This window comes from Lepidochelys olivacea (genome assembly GCF_965140295.1).
Source record: "Lepidochelys olivacea isolate rLepOli2 genome assembly, chromosome: 6".
NCBI classification, from domain to species: Eukaryota; Metazoa; Chordata; order Testudines; family Cheloniidae; genus Lepidochelys; species Lepidochelys olivacea.
In genome coordinates this window covers 98,501,919-98,520,469 of record NC_140416.1, presented here as the reverse complement: position 1 = coordinate 98,520,469, position 18,551 = coordinate 98,501,919, and the positions used below count along the sequence as shown (strand labels likewise).

At 42.0% G+C, this 18,551-nt stretch overlaps 1 protein-coding gene across 2 annotated transcripts in view; it reads left to right on the top strand.

The window, feature by feature from the left end:
* Window positions 1–144: 144 nt before the first annotated feature.
* The window catches only part of CCDC88C (coiled-coil domain containing 88C), a 125,860-nt gene continuing 107,453 nt past the window's right edge, over window positions 145–18,551 (top strand). For both annotated transcript variants that reach the window (XM_084631736.1, XM_084631737.1), the window contains exons 1-3: window positions 145–784; window positions 2,237–2,337; window positions 11,776–11,884. In XM_084631736.1, coding sequence (XP_084487862.1) covers window positions 725–784; window positions 2,237–2,337; window positions 11,776–11,884 — 270 coding nt within the window. In that variant the 5' untranslated portion in view covers window positions 145–724. The remainder of the gene's footprint in view (window positions 785–2,236; window positions 2,338–11,775; window positions 11,885–18,551) is intronic.

The following is an 18,551-nucleotide window of genomic DNA, read 5'->3' as shown; positions in this document are numbered from 1 at the left end:
AGCAGGCACCAAACTTAACAGCGGCAACTCCCATTGGTCAGGTTCAGTCCATCCTCCAGCCTCCCATTTGCAGCCGGCGATGCCTGTCAAAGCTCCTCCTTACCGCCCCCTCCCACCGCCTGTCTAATTGCGGGAGCAGGGACTTTCCTAGTTGCTACAGGTAGTCGCCGAGCGACGGGCGCTGTATCGCCCGCTCTGCCATGAGGGGCTGCGAGTTGCATGGTCTCTCTCGAGCGCAGGGGAGATTCTGGGCCGTGCTCTGTTGTTGTTATTATTATTAATGCACCCAACTTCCCCGCACGCCCCTGACAATGCTGCAGCGAGGCTCGTGAGTTTCCTTTGATTCCCCCCAGTGCACGCTTAAGAATCCGCCTCTGCCGCGCTGAGTAACCTGCCGCCGCGGAGTTTGTGCGGAGTGACTCTCCGGGGCTCCGCAGCCTGCCGGGGGAGTGACTAGCGAGCCCTTCCCGGGCGGAGGGACCGGCCTGCAGCCGGGGGGCTCCGATCCCTGGCGGGGCAGCCTGGGAAGCGGACTCGCAGCCAGAGGCAGCGGCCCCGCGCACCGTGTGCCCTCCGGGGAAGGGGGGATGGACCGCGCATTGTCCCTCTGCTAAGCAACTCCTGCCCGGCGCTGGCGCCGCGGAACATGGGCTCCTCGCCTTTGTCTCCCGAGTGAGCGAGCCGGCCCTTCGCACGCTGCCTTTGTGAGCCGAGCCCCGGGAACATGGATGTGACCATTTCCGAGCTCATGGAGCTCTTCCTGCAGAGCCCCTTGGTGACCTGGGTAAGTGGAGCCTCATTGTTTCAGGGTCTGGGACGTGTTGTGTCCCGGGGAGGGGGCTGCCCGCTCCCCCCGCGCCTCAGGGAGCACCTGGCCGCGGGGCTGGGGGCAGGTTAGCCTCCCGCTTCCGCTGCGCACACAAACCAGCACCGCTTCTTGATTCTTAAAAGCAACTTCTTGCAGAGAGATCTCTGGGCCAGGCTGAATTATCCCCGCCTTGGCGGCTGGCAGGGGAACAGGTTTATGGGTCCTGGTTATTTTCAGTAATAACAATTAATATCAACTGTCTACTCCAGGAATCGTGCAGTTACAAAGTAGCTCTATTTTTCTACTTTAAATAAAGCTGCCGCAAGTGACTGCGACCAGTCCGGGGATCTCCAACCGATCTGCGCAAAACAAAAAGAAACTTTCCTTCCTGAGAGCTAGCGGGTTGTTCCCCTTGTAACACCGTTTGTTCGTAGGTGCTGCTAACAATAGGGGCACAGAAGAAAAGGGACTTTGACCTGGGAGGGAGTGGGGACCATCTTGCAAACAGGAATCCAGTTATTCTGCTGCTACTTACCTGCTGTTTGGAGGCTTGAATGCTAGGCCCAAAGCAAAAATACCTTCCAGGAGATGATTGTCACATGAACTGTAGATAAGTGTTGTGAGATCAATAACTGGGATGAATAATTTGCAAAATCTGAAAAAGAACCGTGTGGCTCTGAAATGGGGAGCGTCAAACCCCACCTTTGGAATGGGGGATGGGAAACGATCTGGAATGGTGTAACTCTTGCTCTGGTACAATGGCAGCATGGAGCTTTCTTTCCCAGCCAGTGGCTGATGTCAAATTAATAGAATCTGTCTCAATCTTTTAATTTAAATGTGAACAATGTTGTCAAATAGGCCTGAGAACCCTCAGCCCAAAATATTTGTCCTTGTTGGTGATCAGAGTCCCCAAATACGAACCACTGTCCTTTGCTTTTATGACACAGGTGCACAGTTCTTGCTGGAGGAAGGGAAAAAATGTGTAAGCAGCGAGAATAAGGGTGTGAAGAAGCTTTGGTCAAATTCATAGATTCCAAGGCTGGAAGGCACCATTGTGATCCTCCATGTGACCTCCTGTGTAACACAGGCCAGAGACCTTCTCCAAAATAATTCCTAGAGCAGATCTTTTAGGAAAACATCCAATCTAGATTTAAATTCGGTGCTGGTGTAAACAAGTTCAGCCCTGTTGACATCAACAGTTTTACAGCAGGGCTGCTTCCATCCCCTTATGTCAGAAAGCCTATTCACAGATGAGCCTTTTGTGTTTGGAAGATGTGCAGGGATTGTTTAACTGCTCAATTTGTAGCTGCTTTGGCAGGGGTGGGGTTGGAGATGGTTTCTAGTGAGTCTTGGGACGTGTGCAGTTTTAGGTTAGTCTGTAAGAAAATTGTGATGGATTATTAAAATATCTGCTATTTTTTCTGACAGGTGAAGACATTTGGACCATTAGGGAATGAAAATGAAGACAAATTGACTATGTATATGGATCTGGTAGATGGTGTCTTTCTGAACAAAATCATGTTGCAAATGTAAGTAATCTTTTAAGGGATAATGAAAACTGTGTAGTGTTACAAGATCCAACCTTAAATTACTGTAATTGAGTTGACTTGCATTTAAATGTATTCTGGAAATCAATACTTTTGAATAGACAGGTCAGTTTCCTAATATGCAGATTGCCTCATTATTGGTGAATTAAATGTGTCTTCCTATTGAAGGTAAAGTGTGCGTTACTGTTGTTTGACAGGCATTAAAGCATTTCAGTCTTCTTTATAATTGATAGAGAGTTGGTTGGAAAACAGGTGCATGGCAAAAGATTTTCCTCTTGCAATATTTTTCCCTAGGTTGGGAGGGGGATTGTATTTTTATTTCCTGAATTTGAAATTGACCACACACACAAGTTGACCCAGCTTTAAAAATTGATTTAAAAAATTGCCCTGATACATTCGTTAATTGTTTGTGTATCCCCCTGGGATGGCACATTTCATCATCTCTGAAGAAATGAAAAAGCCTTATCATGTGAAACTTTACTGTAGTCAGTGTGTCACACTTACGTCGAAGGGCTGAATGATCTATGTTCAAATATAAAGTTTACAAGTGTGCATGTAGTTCAGGAAAATGCTTTTTCATTTGGGTGGCACGTTTGTCACGGAACACTGCAGATAGAATCAGGACATTTATATAGTTTAATCTGAAATAGAAAACAGTTATATTAATCTAGCTCTTTTTTTTTTCTCTATATTTAAGTAAGCTCTTAGTAAAAAGTTTCTACGTCAGTCTAGTTTTGACCACATCCTTTCCTGTTGCTGAATTTATCATATGCAGATTCTGTTTCATATGAATTTGTATTTGGCTTTAAACATAATGGACATATTTCAGATAAGGAGTTTACGTGGAAAAGTTTTTTTGATTTAACTTTTAAAGGTGGAATGTTCAAAAGCACTTAATATGGGTCTGATTCTGCTCCCGTTGAATGAAGTTTATTAAGTTTCAGTGGATTCAGATCTAGGCCAACCCTGAGCACTTTTGAAGATCCTGCTGTAGATGATTAACTTGTCATTGGGAGCTTACTGTGCAAGTACTTTCTGAAAAGTGACTTTGTAAAGATGGTGTCTTGAGTCTGTCTTCTTACCGCAAGATATCTAGTCCAGTATCCTGTCTCTGATGGTGTCCAGCTCCACGTGCCATCTTGAAAGTGAAACAGAATTCTTTCTGGTTTGTGCATTACCAGCAATAAATATTCTGTAAATGGAATTTGGCTAACAATTAACATGAGCCAAAGTCGAATCCAGGGCACTCCCTCTGAGGTGTATTGTTTCTGCAGTACTAACTAAGTGTTTATTACCTTTTCTTTTTTTTAAATCTGACATGACCTATGACTCTGGTTACAGAAAGGCCTCGTTTCTTAGTCATTTTTCATGGTAGAACCCCTTTTTAAATAGCATTTCTAAAATCAGGGCTCCAAGCATCAATATAGATCTGAACTTTCTCAATGTGTAGAAGTGGAAGGAGGTTTCACATCATGTCCATCTTTCTGTAAAGTACATTTCCATGCCAGACAAGGTTACAGCTGTAGTGAGGCTGCTATGGAATTAACTAACTAGGATTAACTAATTTATGGACATTGTTGGAATTTTTTTTGAGCGGACCTCGTATGTCCAAATAGAATGTACCTAACAAAGGAAAACAAAAACGTTTGGTGTCTATTTACAACAAAGAAATATGAGCAACTGAGGTTTTTTTTAAGTGATAGAATTGTAGAAGGTCACTGTGTCTTATAATAATGAATCCCAAAGTGGTTTGTTGACAAAATATTTACATATAATTTTAATAGAGTGTTTACATCACCTCATCAACCATTGAAGTGCAACCACCTCTAGGGAGGAACGTAACTGTTCTATAGTGTACAACAATTTAACAGCATTTTGGGGCAAGGAGTGAACAATAAAGTCCAATTGAAATTGCAGGGGAGAGGGATTCAGGTTAACTGTAATTATGCTAGTTGGTGTTCGGTCAGGATACCATACTCTGGCGAAAAATGCAATGGGATCTTTAATGACCACTAGCATTCAAGAGTTTAGTCTTACATCTCCTCCAAAAGACAATTCTGCCAGCAGCACCATGGAAAATGTAGGGCGGAAGCACTAACACATAATGACTACTGGAGTAAGAAACTCCCATTAGATTAAACACAAGTAGACAGGGCTTTCTTTTTCCTTTTTTAGATGGCTTTGGCAGTGCTTCTGATGGTGTCTTGGGATCAAAGAAACCAAAATTTTCCTATTGAGAGCCTGAGATTATTTAACTAAGGAACCAGCACTACAGTATTTATGTACACCCAACCCAGCAAGGTGCTGAAGAGAGCTGCTGTCTGTGACCTTCACTCTTTGTTAGCCAACCTTTAGAATTTGCAATGCAATTACTGCTGGCCTGTAAATCAGGAGAGCCTTTCTAAATGTGTTTCTGCCCCACAAAGTTTTCAGAATAGAAAAACAAATGTCTCAGAAATGCTCACTCATCAGTTCCTCAGGTTCCATGTAAGGTTGACTTTAAATGCTTGTGTCTTGCTGAAACCCTGCTTGTCAGGGTCCTTGATAAATCAGATAGTATATTATGTGCCATGTTAAAATAATGTTGGCGCTCTGAAGGCACGCAGAGGGTGGAGTGTAGTAAAGAACTGTTAGACAACTGTCTGACCAATGACTCTTCTTGTTAGTCCTACCTGAAATTGTGTAGCCTCAGGAATATCCTGTTGACGAAGTTGTTTGAACACACACAACACAGGCATATGACTTCACACCTAAATGCCAGTTTGAGTTTTAGGTTTGGATTTTTTTATGGTCCCATGTGATTGAAACCCTTATTGTGTAGTTGCAGCAAAACAGATGTCTCTAAATGGGAGCTGGTAATGCTGGTATTTGTATTACCTCCATGCCTCCTCCCCCTCGCCTCCCATCCAAAACCCCTGAATAAAACTTTGTTTCAAGCTGCGGGGCTGATGCTGTAGGTCCTTCATTGTTAAAATACATTATTTCTGTTCTGCTGTCAAGTGAGGTTTAATGTCAGATCATCGCTGAAAGGAATCCAGTGGCTCTATTAAGTGGTATGGTTAAACTTGGTGAGCTTTGATTGCTGGCAAAATATAGGGCTTTGACTGTGTGCGGTGCTGGGCAGGCTCCATTCACTCAATCAGGCCAATGATTTCTAAATACGGTAGGCTGGATTATGCCCTACACACCATCTGGCATGCTGGTGTGGGTGCAGAAGGGCCAAGCAGCAGCCAGAACCCCCAGGAGGCATTTTGGATGGCTTAGTCAGATCAGCGAGGGAGGTACAGTGCAGGCTGCCATCCTTTTTGCCTGTCCAGGTCTGCTGGCTGTGTGAAATGGGGGAGGGGGAGTGAGGGCTGGCCAGTGGCCTGCTGCCACCCTGTCCTTTTTAGACAGCTAGAGTTCAGAGGGACTCAGAAATGAGCTGAGCCTTGGGCATGCAACTTTGCAAGGGGGGATGATAGGCCTCCTTACACACTCATGCAGGTGATAGTTACATACTGAGTCAGACTGTGCCCAACTATCCAATGTTAATGTCAGTACATTTTCAGATACTGCTAAACAAGGTAAGTCTTTGTTGTTGATGGTCCCCTTCTTCTGTATTCTGTTACAGTTGACTCTGACCTAAGCACGGATATGGCATAGTTGCATATCTGTAAATAATATCCCTTATGAGCAAATGATACAATATTCTTTAGTGGGGCACTAAATAATACAGCTATCCAGGGTGAAACTGCAGTAGTACTAGAACTTCTGCATTTCTTGTGGGTGCATTTGTATTAAATTAATACACTGTTCTACAGCCACATTTCAAAGTTTTTCAGACTCTGCTGCATACAGTTTTGTGTCACTTCCTGGTATGAAACTGACACGTAGTGACAAAGCTGATCACCTTGAGTACAGTGATTACATTGGGGCAGGAATATCTGTTAGTATAAGCAAATATTTACTGCTTAAGCCCTTAGCTTCTTATGATGGAGTGTTTTTATTGGGAAATGGTGGATGTATATACACAAGGAGCCCTACATTTTTGTGTATTGGCTTGTTAAACAATAGGTTACACACCTGGACTGGAACACATCTGATAGGAATAAAGTGACAAAATATCTAACAGCAATAAATCTGACAAAACCATCACTTTTTGCAACTCCTAAATGGAAAGTCTGTTTAATAAATATCTGTTTAATAAATAAATAATTTTGCTTGGAATTGTCATGGTTTATAATACCATCAACCTGTCTTCTGTGATCTCAGTATATGTGATGGGAGTAGCCAATATAATAATGGAAGCAGCCATGTATATATGAGGGTTACATTATTTGGAAGCATATTTCCTGTTTTAAATCATATTTACATATTTATTTTACAGTCTGTCAGGCAGTTTAGGACCCAATCCTACTCTCATTGGCTTTAGGGTATTAGATATGAAAGAAGAGGAAGCTGATCGTTGAATCATGTGGCAATTAGACTAAACAAAGTCCTCTTCTGTTGTTTGTTTTCCATTAGTGAATTACTTCCAGGAACAAAGTGCAGGCAAAAGATTACAGGAGTTTGGAACTGCAGGATAGTTCTTCCCAAACCAACTTTTATCTCAGACAAAATCAGCCCTGAGGCAATAGAATACTAGTGACCCCTGGTACATTTGATTATCTGTGATACCTGATAATTCGCTGGCCCTATTTGAGGGCTTCCCACTTACTTGTAACACTTATTTGCCACAGATTACTCCAGCGACACCTGTCATTTTGAACTTAAAAATCCTTTCCCAGAATTCATGATCTGTTTTAACTGATGGCTAGCTCTCCGATGAGCTCTTTTCAAGCACAGTTGCCCAGTATTAGCAGCTCAAAGCATTTAAACATTAAGACACCCCCACTTCTTCCAAAAAAAAAGATTGGATTTTTTTTAATTAATAATTTTGCTTTCCTTTTATTTGCCTTCTGTTTTTTAACTTCTGGGTTACACTCAACTCATGTTTTTCTCTTCAATCATGAGGGCTAAAAACATACTTTCTCTTTAGAAATGAAAGTTAAGATTCTAATGTACTCATATGAAGCAGGGGCTTTAAGGAAAATGCTGAATATCGAGGGACTCATGAAATTCAGTTCAGTGGTCTCAAACTCATTCATAGTGGGGAGCATATTTTAATACTGAGATTCTTGAGAGCTGTCACCTCCACTTGCATAATATCCCTGTTAGTTTTCTGTGTAATCTAAGTATGATACATTTTTAGTTTCTTTTAATACAATTAATAATACCTTCATTCAGAGCTCTCAAAAGACTTTACAAAGGGAGGTCAATATTATTATCCCCATTTTACAAATGGGGAAACTGAGGCGTGGAAAGGGCTAGTAACTTGCTCAAAGTTGTCTAACAGGCCAGTGGCCGAGCTGAGACTGCTTGGAATTTAGACACTGGAAACAAGGAGGAGAGCCAGTATCATGTCCATAGGCCACAGTTTGAGACTCTTTCCCTCAGTTTAATTAAAGGAAAAAGATATTCCTGTAAATGACAGGTTTCAGAGTAACAGCCGTGTTAGTCTGTATTCGCAATAAGAAAAGGGAGTACTTGTGGCACCTTAGAGACTAACCAATTTATTTGAGCATAAGCTTTCGTGAGCTACAGCTCACTTCATCAGATGCTGTAGCTCACGAAAGCTTATGCTCAAATAAATTGGTTAGTCTCTAAGGTGCCACAAGTACTCCTTTTCTTATTCCTGTAAATGTGAAGCTTGCTTCTTATTGCACAGCTTACGCAGTATCTTGTGATTGTTGGACCCTGTTCCCCCTCCCTGACTTTGTTCCACATATTCTTTGCTATTACAGATTAAATTGTAACCTTTTCTGTGTTATGAGTAGCTTCCTCTCTTTCCCTACACTGAGTTCTGTTCTTTTGCTTCTCCCCTAGATTTCTGATATCTTCTTCTCTCGCTCTGTGTTTTGTTTTCATTTATCTCCCCCTCCCCGCAAACATCCTTCCCCTCACTCCCCAGACCCACATCTTCCAACATACCCACCTGTCCTGCATGTGCCCATATGCAGCTACCCATTTACAGGCTCATTTCTGGTTCACCCAGTTAAAGAGAAGTGGGGAGATGCCACTCTGCTGCCTCTTGTCCTGAAGATACAGGAGTGCTCTGGTCCTGCCTTTCTAATGTCTAAAAGGACTGGCTGCCTCTGTGTTGCTGTGATTCCACACTTACTCCCTTCCCTTAGCAGCCAACCACCCTACTGTCTCTGCTCCCTGACACCACTCAGCCCATTCATGCTCTCCACGTCCCTACTAGCCTGGGGAAAATGGATTTTTAAATCCTGGTGAGAGAGGTAGAGATAGCAGCAGTCCAATCCGTCCCCTTTGCATTATGCTGCCCACTCACAGTAGACAGAAGATCAAATATAGAAAACGTATTTTAAAAGCTTACTTCATTTTTAAATATCAGTTTTTCTTGCAGAAAAGCTGAATGCCTAGAACACCTGGGATTCATAAGTAGGTGCTCATCCAAGTACTAACTGGGCCAAGATGCCTTTAGGTTACAGAATCGTGTAAGACCAAGCAAACCAGGACCTGTAAGATTATCTGCTTTTCAGGAACTAGCCATTGTCTCAAAGAGCAACTTGCCATGACTCCCATAACTTACTGGTCTCCTATTGCACATGTGCATCTCCAGTATCCGTATCTGAATTTGTTATACAGCGAGCATTAACATTTCATAAAGTGCTTCTGTGGTGACAAGTTGAAAAGTATTTCAGTTTCAGGGAAAGAAGCTGCTTACCTCACCGCATGCATAAGATTCCGTGCTGCTTAGGAAGTTTATAAAGTTGCTGTATACGTGGTCTCACTTATCCCAGTCCTTTCTATTGGGCAACAAACTGTACATGACTGTGGTCTGTATACTGACTAGCAGCTGTGAGCTTTCGGGGCATTGCACAGTGCCCCTTTCTAACATTTAAAAAACCTGCCCACTTATGCAATTTCTTCAAACATCTGTAACGTAATGTTCAGACTATATTTTATTTTCAAGAAAGCACTTGGCCTCCATCTTGGAGAGGAAATGGTAGAACCGCTTAAATAACACCATTTACTCCAGCCTGGCTTCACAGGCAGATCAAGAAGCCTCATGGTCAATGATATTAAAGGCTGCCTTGGGCAAACTGATTATTGTCATTAAATTTAATAGTGGCAGTTTAGGAAGTTTTTTCCTCAGACCCTGATCCTGGAAACACTTATGGATGTGAATAGTTCCAATGATTTCAGTGGGGCTACTTGTATATGTAAAGTTAAGTGGCTGTGTGGGTGGGTGTTTTGCAGTTTCTGGGCAGTAAAGGGGGTGTGATTTTTTTTTTCAAAAATGTCTCAATGATTTAGGAGCAAAAGTCCCATTAAAAGTCAATGGACCTTGTGCTCCTGAGTCACTTAGGTGCTTTTGAAAATCTCACCCTGGGCCTAAAACTGCCCTATGTAGGAATATTCAAAAGAAACACCAGTTCTTTGCCATGGCCAGTTGTCTTCAGTGGGTTGGGTGTGTTTTCCTCTTGTGGGTTTTTTTGTTAATCAAACTTTTAAAGTCAGCATATTTTCCAGCCCCATCATCATTCCTTGTATGTCACAGTGATAGATTTGTGAGATAAGCAACCATCAAAAATAATATTTCCTTTGTTAAAGTATGGCAGCAGGTGCCAAACAGAACAGCAAAAGCCAGAGTGTCTTCTTTCTGGATCTAGACTTTGGGCTAATGGGCTGTAGTATTGGACAGCAGCACTGCTATGTAGTGCATGAATGGATTGGTTCATGTGGAACCTGGAGGGCTTTGAACTACCCCATCTGTGTAGTCAACTTCTCTTTACTGTTTTTTTTGCTTCCCTGTGTACTGTAATGACTTTAATCACAAAGGTTAAGTATCCAGCATCCATCAGAATCGGACTCTCTGCCAGAATTCTTCAGAGAGTTCCCCTTACTGGCTGGTCTAACAAGGACCTGGAGAGGTCAAACCCAGGTTCCGCTTTCAAATATTGCACATGTCTTGTGCTGCTGCACAGCTGTCTGATCTGTCTCACTAGGTACTTGTATGACCCCATCACCATAGTATTTGAGCACCCATTTCCGTAACAAGGGCAAGTTAATCTCAGGGCTGCAAACATCAACAAAAATGAGGCAGTTCAAGTAAAGGTGATAGTATGGCATTTTATGTTGAAGTCCTGTGTTTTTCTTAACTTGTGCATTAAAACTGCAGTCAGTGTGCTGAATATTACTGCTTCTGTAAGAGTGGATGAAGAGGAGTCTTTCTGATTTATGCCAGTGGCAAATTTACCCCTTTGTACCTCAATGCATTTAAAAACACCAACTGCACATGCATATAGGTATCAAGTCTAATAGCAAAGCAGGACTTTGGCCATCTCTTCAATGGGAGAGGCACTCTGTGATGTCTACATGTATTACCCATGTTCTGTGCAAAGATGAATTGACGTGGTTGTGCTTAAAAACACAAAAATACTCTTAGCTGCTTACGATACTTGTGTAAACTTTTGACAAACAGTCACACAGCATATCAGTTCCACTTTAATTCACCTGTCAACACCCAAATTCAGTGTTTCCTCTAGAAGAGTTGTCAATGGCTAGATTAAAAGCAATGCAGATGCCTATGTTGGTTAGGCATCAGCGGATTACACTCTGAACTAGGGGATTCACTGATCACAAGTTTTTCAGATCCCTTTTAAGATGCATTGATGTGTTTAACTTGTGTACAAATTCTTAATCATCTGGGGCTTTTTTTACTTCAAAAACAGTCATTTCAGTTCACCCTTGAGATTCAGTTGTAGTCACTTCCTTTAAAACAAAGAAAACTTCTAGCCTCCTAATCTCCCTCCTCCTCCGCCCCACATCCCAATTAATTGCTCTCTTGCACACACATGCACCTTTATATATCTTCCAGTAGTTCCTAGAAGCCCCATTCAGGATCTGGGCCCCAGTGTGCTAGACACTGAACACTCTTAAAATATAAGACAGGGCTTAAATCTAATTAGACAAGACAGAAAATGGCCTCGTGTCTGAATGAGATTTCCTTGCATGAGGGACAGTCTAACTACATGTATGCTGCATGCCCCTTGCTCTGGGGGTGCATAGTGGTTGCAGGATGCTGTTCCTTAGAAGTGAGGGAGGCTCTTGAATTGTCACATAGGATCACCTAAAATGTGTTATGCAGCGTGATATGTGGAGGAGTTTCAAACTCTCTCCCTCCCTTTCATTACATGGCTGCAAAGGGAATATTAAGTTGTTAGTTTATTGAACTGTAAGTTTGTATTAACTGTACTGAACTATTCAAATGCTTAAGAGTCGTCCTTGTACTGCATTATTGTAGTGTGACAGGATAGAGCTGGTGCATGCCCAGTCTCTAACATTGGGTTTTCCCTTTTTTTCCCCTAGAGATCCACGGCCGACAAACCAACGTGTCAACAAGCATGTCGATAATGATGTCAACCTCCGAATCCAAAACCTGACCATCTTAGTCAGAAACATCAAGATTTATTATCAGGTGTGCCTTCTGCTCTTACTGGTGTCTGCTGAGGGTTGTGGTGTTTCCGCTAGCACAGGAATTAGTAGTCTGTTAAAGAAAACTACCACAGGAAATGAAGAGGAAATTGTGTTCATGTAAAAGCATTTTCAGCCATCATTGTCAGCACTTTGAAATACAGATAGAGCTAACTTTTCTAGCCTTCAAGGCCCATCAGCAGATTTTAAAAAGGAAGGAAAAAAATGAGTTTGAAGGCTATGATAGCTCTTTGGTTAGCTGTGTTGATATTCAACTCTTCTGCAGGATCATTGAAATAGGACTAATGTCTGAGGATATAAAACGTGTTTACAACAAGTAGCGTTGCTTTCACCCCGGAGACATCTTGAAATGCCAAGGAGTATTAAAATGGTCCTGTACATACCTATTGTGTTTAAATAAGTCTCATGAGAGACTGACCACATCAACTCCCATTCCCAGGCTCTTCTCATACACCTGCATCTCTTCCAGCCATACGCTGTACACTAGAGGCAGCTGGATGGAGCGTTGCATCTCTTGAGAGTGTGGGAGAATAATGGTACTTCATTAACCTTTATTACAGTTCTGCGGCTTGATGCAACTATAGTAGAGAGAGACCCCAAAATATTACTGCCACCAATTGCTATCTGTGCTACAGAGCTTGCTAAAGAAAGTCCGAGAGTGAGAGGGATTCATGCAGAAGAAAGTAAAGTAGAACTGATGACTTTTAAATGCAAGTTATGGCCGCATGTTAGGAGAGTAGATTGTGTAGCTTTTTGATCTGAGGTGGTGTGTTGGCATTTTATATATTTTTGAAGACAGCAAACTTATGTCTCAATCATTTAGCATTGTAAGTATTGCTGGAATGGGTTGTCATTCACTTAAAAATAAATAACTTTAATCGTCCCATTGAGTTCTCTACCCCAGCAGGGAAATCCCATTTACTCAATCTTTCAACATAATAGGATGGGATTTCATTGTCCATCTTGTTATTGCTTACTCATTTTAAATGATGTTGCATAACCTTCAATTCCTAATAGCCTGGAAGGAGTTAAAGGCTGTCTGTGCAGCAACCTGCACAGTTCTATATATGATTGATATGCACTGTCACGTTGCTACTAATGGTGATTGTATTGTGGAAGATTCCTTGTGTGTTGGAAGCCCAGCTAGTGTATATCATTTTGAATTAAATGATGGTTGGTTGTTACAAAGTATAGCCAAGGCATGGATATTTCAGGATGTACTAGAGAATTTTGTCATCTGAAACTTTTCATAGTAATTACTGTGAAACCTCGCCTCCTTTGAGCCTTTTTGTTTGTTTGTTTTTTTTTAAGTAGCCTGAAATTTGGTTGTGTTTGTATAGTTGAGTAATCAAAGTCAATAGCTGGAGATGAGGCTAGTGTATTACTGACAGAAAACATCTAATCAATTTCAGTGGCAGTCTGGAAGCGGTAGGGAAGGTTCCTGAAAAACAATAGAAGCACAAATTGCTGCTTCCTCAAGGAAGCACAAGCTTAAAAAACACCATGTTGGCCTTGGGGAATTCCCTTCATTTTGACCAAATGGACTCAAATCTAGTTTACAGCTAATTCCTTGTATTTAGTGGGGAGAATGTATATGGAGGGAAGTGAGGGTGATTATTCTTGTGTGTTATCAAACACAGGGACAAAGTGGATGTCACAAGACAAAAGCCTTCCCCTCCCTCTTCCCCCCGCCCTCCACCCCCAAGTCAAGGAAGAATAGAAACATGATGAGTTCATGATCCCCCAGTCCCTGTGTTTCGGAATAAGATATCAGTAACTACTAAAATTAAACTATTTTAAGATATCACTCAAAGGCTGGATAGCTTTTTGGGTCCATATAAATGTCTAACTCATTGTGCTCAATCTAGTTGATCTCCTTGTTAAAACAAAATTCATTTCAGTATTTGGTGATATTCTTCTGAAAGTAGAGATGGGAGTGAACCAGAACCCTGGACCCAAATGGCCCCCCACAATGTTAGGACATTCCAGATCTGGATCAGAACTTTGAAGCACTATCTCTCTACCAGGTCTGAATCTAAACCTTGTATCTGAAGAGAGCTGGGTATCGGGGAAATTTGGATCTAGATCTGACCTTTGTGGCTTAGACCTGTCTCTTTTTAAAATTTTACTTCACTGAGCATAAATGGGATGAGCAAATGCACTAAATAAACACTTTTACACTGGAATAAGAACAGTTTAAGTGGCTCTGACGTTCACCTGGTGTCTCATCAATTGCTGTTTTTGTTAACTCTGTCAAAAGCAATTAATCTATGAATTCAGTGAAGTTATGCCAGCACTTACAGCAGCACAAAACTTTGATCACCGAGGGCTGTAAAAAAAACAACCACCAGTGCTTTGTGTCTAGATTGCTGCAGTGAAACGGGGAGAAACACTGGCAACTTTTAATATGAGAGTTTTGAGTTGGCTGGTTCCAATTTTTTGTTTTAATAGAAGTGTATGAAAAAGGGTTAGTCTTGGTTGCAAGTAAAGTCTCTAGGTTTCCCACTGAGTAGCTGCACTTTTACAGGTTCTGTAATCGTGGCCTGTGAGAACTTCATCACCTGAAACGAAGCAAATTAGTAATTTTGTGGTGGGATTTCTTGAGCAGAAATCTGTTAAAGAGGATCTGTCACTAATTCCATTTAATGAACATTGTGCCACTGGCTAACAGCCAAAATGCTGGTAATTAACTTTTTGAACTTCTGTGACATTTTGGGAAGGCTTCTATGAGGGAGAATGTGAAATGTCATTGTGTCGGCTTTGTGTATATGTACATGTGTGTTGGAGGGTGTGTTTTCACTTTCTAGCTCGTGCTTTGAACAAGCGGGAGACTGGCTAGTCTCTGAATATTTGCGTTCAGGTTAAAATCCAGGATAACTTTGTATAGTGACTAACATAACAAAGCTCAAGCTATTTGACTGTAACTAACCTTTAAGGAGGCTGATAAAAGGATTTCTGGAGACTGGATGGATCAGAGAGCATTGGCAGCTTTCCTCCGCTCTTGTTGATGTATGTATTTGTATGTCTTTAATGAACTGAAAATCAAAAAGGAATCCTTAAAAAAGTGGAAACATGGATGAATTGCTTAGGAGGTGTACAAAAGAATAACACAAGAATGTAGGGACAAAACCAGAAAGGCTAAGATACAAAATGAGTTACACCTGGCAATGCATGTAAAATGCAGTAAAAACAGGTTCTTTAAATACATTAGGAGCAAGTGAAAGACACAGGAAAGTGTTGGCCCACTACTTAGAGGAGAAGTTGACCTAATAACAGGACATCAGGAAGGCTGAAGTGTTTAATATCTGTTTTGCTTTAGTCTTCACTAAAAAGGTTAGAGGCTAGCAGATACTCAACACAATTAATGTGAGCAACAATGGGAAAGGAAAATAGGACAAGAACAGGTTAAAGAACATTTAAATAAGTTAGATGTATTCAAATTGGCAGGACCTGATGAAATTTATATTAGGGTACTTAAGGAACTAGCTGAAGTAATTTCAGAGCCATTAGTGATTATCTTTGAGAACTCATGGAAGACAGGTGAGCTCCCAGAGGACTGGAGAAGGACAAACATAATATCTTTAAAAAGGGGGGAGAGGTGAGGAATTATAGACTGGTCGGCCTAACTTTGATTCCTAGAAAAATACTGGAACAAATTATTAAACAGTTTGTAAGCAAGTAGAGGATAAAAGGGTTAAGGTACAGCCAGCATGGGTTTGTCAAACATAAATCATGCCAAACCTGCTTAAATTCCTTCTTTGACAGGGTTACTGAGGAAGCGGTAGATGAGATATATCTTGACTTTTAAAAGGGATACAGTCCCTTGTGACAGTCTCATAATCAAACCAGGGAAACATGGTCTGAAATTACTATAAGGTGGGGTCCCTCAGGGGTTAGTCCTGGGTCCAGTACTAGTCAATATTTTCATTAGTGACTTGGATAATGGAGTGGAGAGTGTGCTTATAAAATTTGTAGATGACACCAAGTTGAGGGGTAAGATGTAGCTAGGGCAATAGTAGGAGAACTTGGGGAAAATCCTGAGTGTAGATACCCTATTCTATTCTGTTTGGTTCTTGTACTGAATTCATCACCATGTCACCCTTTACCACACTGTAGGTAATGCTTTATTTAGCCTGTATACACTAGCACTGAAACAATTGTCACCAATTGTGCAACTGCATTCTCTACCAACAGTGGGTACAGAATTTACTTGTGTGGACTAGGCTTTGGAGCAGTTATTTGAAACAAGCCTGGGGTGGGGCAGTCTGGCAGGGTAGCCTAGGGAAGCTTGAAGTGGCTGTGTTGTGTTTCCTCCATTCTGTGCATCAGCCTGTTGATCTGACACCTTTTATGGGCATTGAATAGTTTGAAAAAACTAGAAGCAGCAAAAGGATCTGTTTTCATATCTGCTAGATCCTTAACTTTCAGAAGTGCCAATATTCACTCAAATGGCACATACTGCATCACAAAAATCCCTACAGTTTGCATAAACGCTTGTGGTCTTGGGAAGAAAAGAATTAACGTTATCATCACTTGGCTAGTGTCTGTGTGGTTTTGAGGCACATCTTTCATTTAAAGAATGCAGATTGGAAATGCCAGTGGAAGAAGCACTTTATGTGTGGTCACTGCTACATTTTGATGCATCCAATGAAGTGAGCTGTAGCTCACGAAAGCTTATGCTCAAATAAATTGGTTAGTCTCTAAGGTGCCACAAGTACTCCTTTTATTTTTGCGAATACAGACTAACACGGCTGTTACTCTGAAACCTGTCATTTTGATGCCTGTAGTTCCCATACTTGTGACCACTAAGTCCTTGGACAATTGCTTGACATTTCTGAATGGCTGAAATTGTTCTGCATTTAAAAAAGAATTGCTGCTGAGAGACAACTCTGAGTTATACTTTCAAAATGGCTCCTGTGCAGCTTCCATAAGTAACTCAAAGCTTACAAGTTCCATTAATAATGGTGGGAGGAGTAAATATGAAGTCATTCACTGAATGTGCAGAAAGAACATTATGTATATCGTATTGCTGTAGATACGAGTTCTGGTTTTGGTTCATAACTTGTGCCCAATAGCTGTGTTGCCAGCTGTAAACAAGTTTTTATATACAATGTGCCCCTTTGTTGAATTTAAATCTCTTCTAATAGTAAGAAGAGCCCTGGAGTCCCTGATTAGTTGCTTAATTAATAGGCCTCTATAGGTAAACTTTATTTCTTAGTACTACTATATATATACATTTCAAGCTGTTTCTCAGTTCAGGAACTCAAGGGAGGAACTTTTTTCTTGAATTTTAAAATCTAAATTTGTAAACCACAACATTTGTCTCTTCTCAAGACCACAGTGTCAGCAGTTTTAACAAATAGTCCCTTATAAATTCACCCAAACTACTTTGCTGACTTTATACACTATGGGTCTGTCAATTTCCTCTCCAAGGTGTATGCAACTGAGAGCACAATTTGTTTGTAATATATATTTAAGTGCATGAATCAGTCTCACATCTGTAATTTTGAACATTAATGTGCCTCTCAAAGATAACAGATTTTCAACTGTGATAACTTGTAACAGGATATAGGGAAGGTGATGTACAGAAGCTGAGATTCTTAGTACCATAAACCTTATTACATATATACTGGGAGTAATTTAGTACCAAGTGCTTTGTCATTGCCCCTTTTGCCCCTTCTCCCCCGGCTGCCGACAGGGGTGTGGGGGTGGGGGACAAAAGGAGCAGCTACCCCAGGGCTGGCGATTTAAAAGGGCCTCTGGAGTCCTGGCCAGGCAGCGCGGATGGGCTGTCTGGGGGATGCTGACCCCCCCCTCCAGCCCCGCCCCTTCTGCTCAAGGCCCCGCCTCTTCTGGGGGCCAGAGCCAGCTCCCGTACCGGTAAGAGTTCAATTTTACTTTAACCCCTGGGCTCACAGCTTGAATGGAATGTACTTGGAGGAGAAGGGTTGTTAGCTGCCTCTTTTCTTCCGATCCAAGGTTTCAGTGGGTTTGTTTTAGTTCAGGGATCGGCAACCTTTGGCCCGCAGCCCACCAGAGTAAGCCCCTTGGCGGGTCGGGCCGGTTTGTTTACCTGCCACTTCTGCAGGTTTGGTCGATCGCGGCTCCCACTGGCTGCAGTTCGCTGCTCCAGGCCAATGGAGGATGTGGGAAACAGCGGCCAGCACAGCCCTTGGCCCGCGCCGCTTTCTGCAGCCCCCATTGGCCTGGAGCGGCGAACCACAGCCAGTGAGAGCTGCAATCGGCCGAACTGCGGACGCGGCAGGTAAACAAACCGATCCGTCCTGCCAGTGGGCTTACCCTGGCAGGCCGCGGACCAAAGGTTGCTGATTCCCTGTTCTAGCTTTTGGCAGTTGTTGGTTAAGGTTGCCACATCAGAGGTGGAGTCAAAGGGGCATTATTCTGAAAGCACAAGTGGGGAGGTGGGTTCAGTTGCCATGGGATGATCACGGTGGGCTGGAGCACCCACTGGACCTGAGGGTGCAAAAATGTGTATTGTACAGCATGAAATATCTCTTTGGCTTTTATTCAGCATGTCTTGATTTAACCCATAACATTTTATCATCAACTTACAAAAAAAAATTGGAATGGTCTGAATTATGGAATGTTTCTACTGTGTCATTTAGACAGCTTAAGAAAAAAGTGAGTGA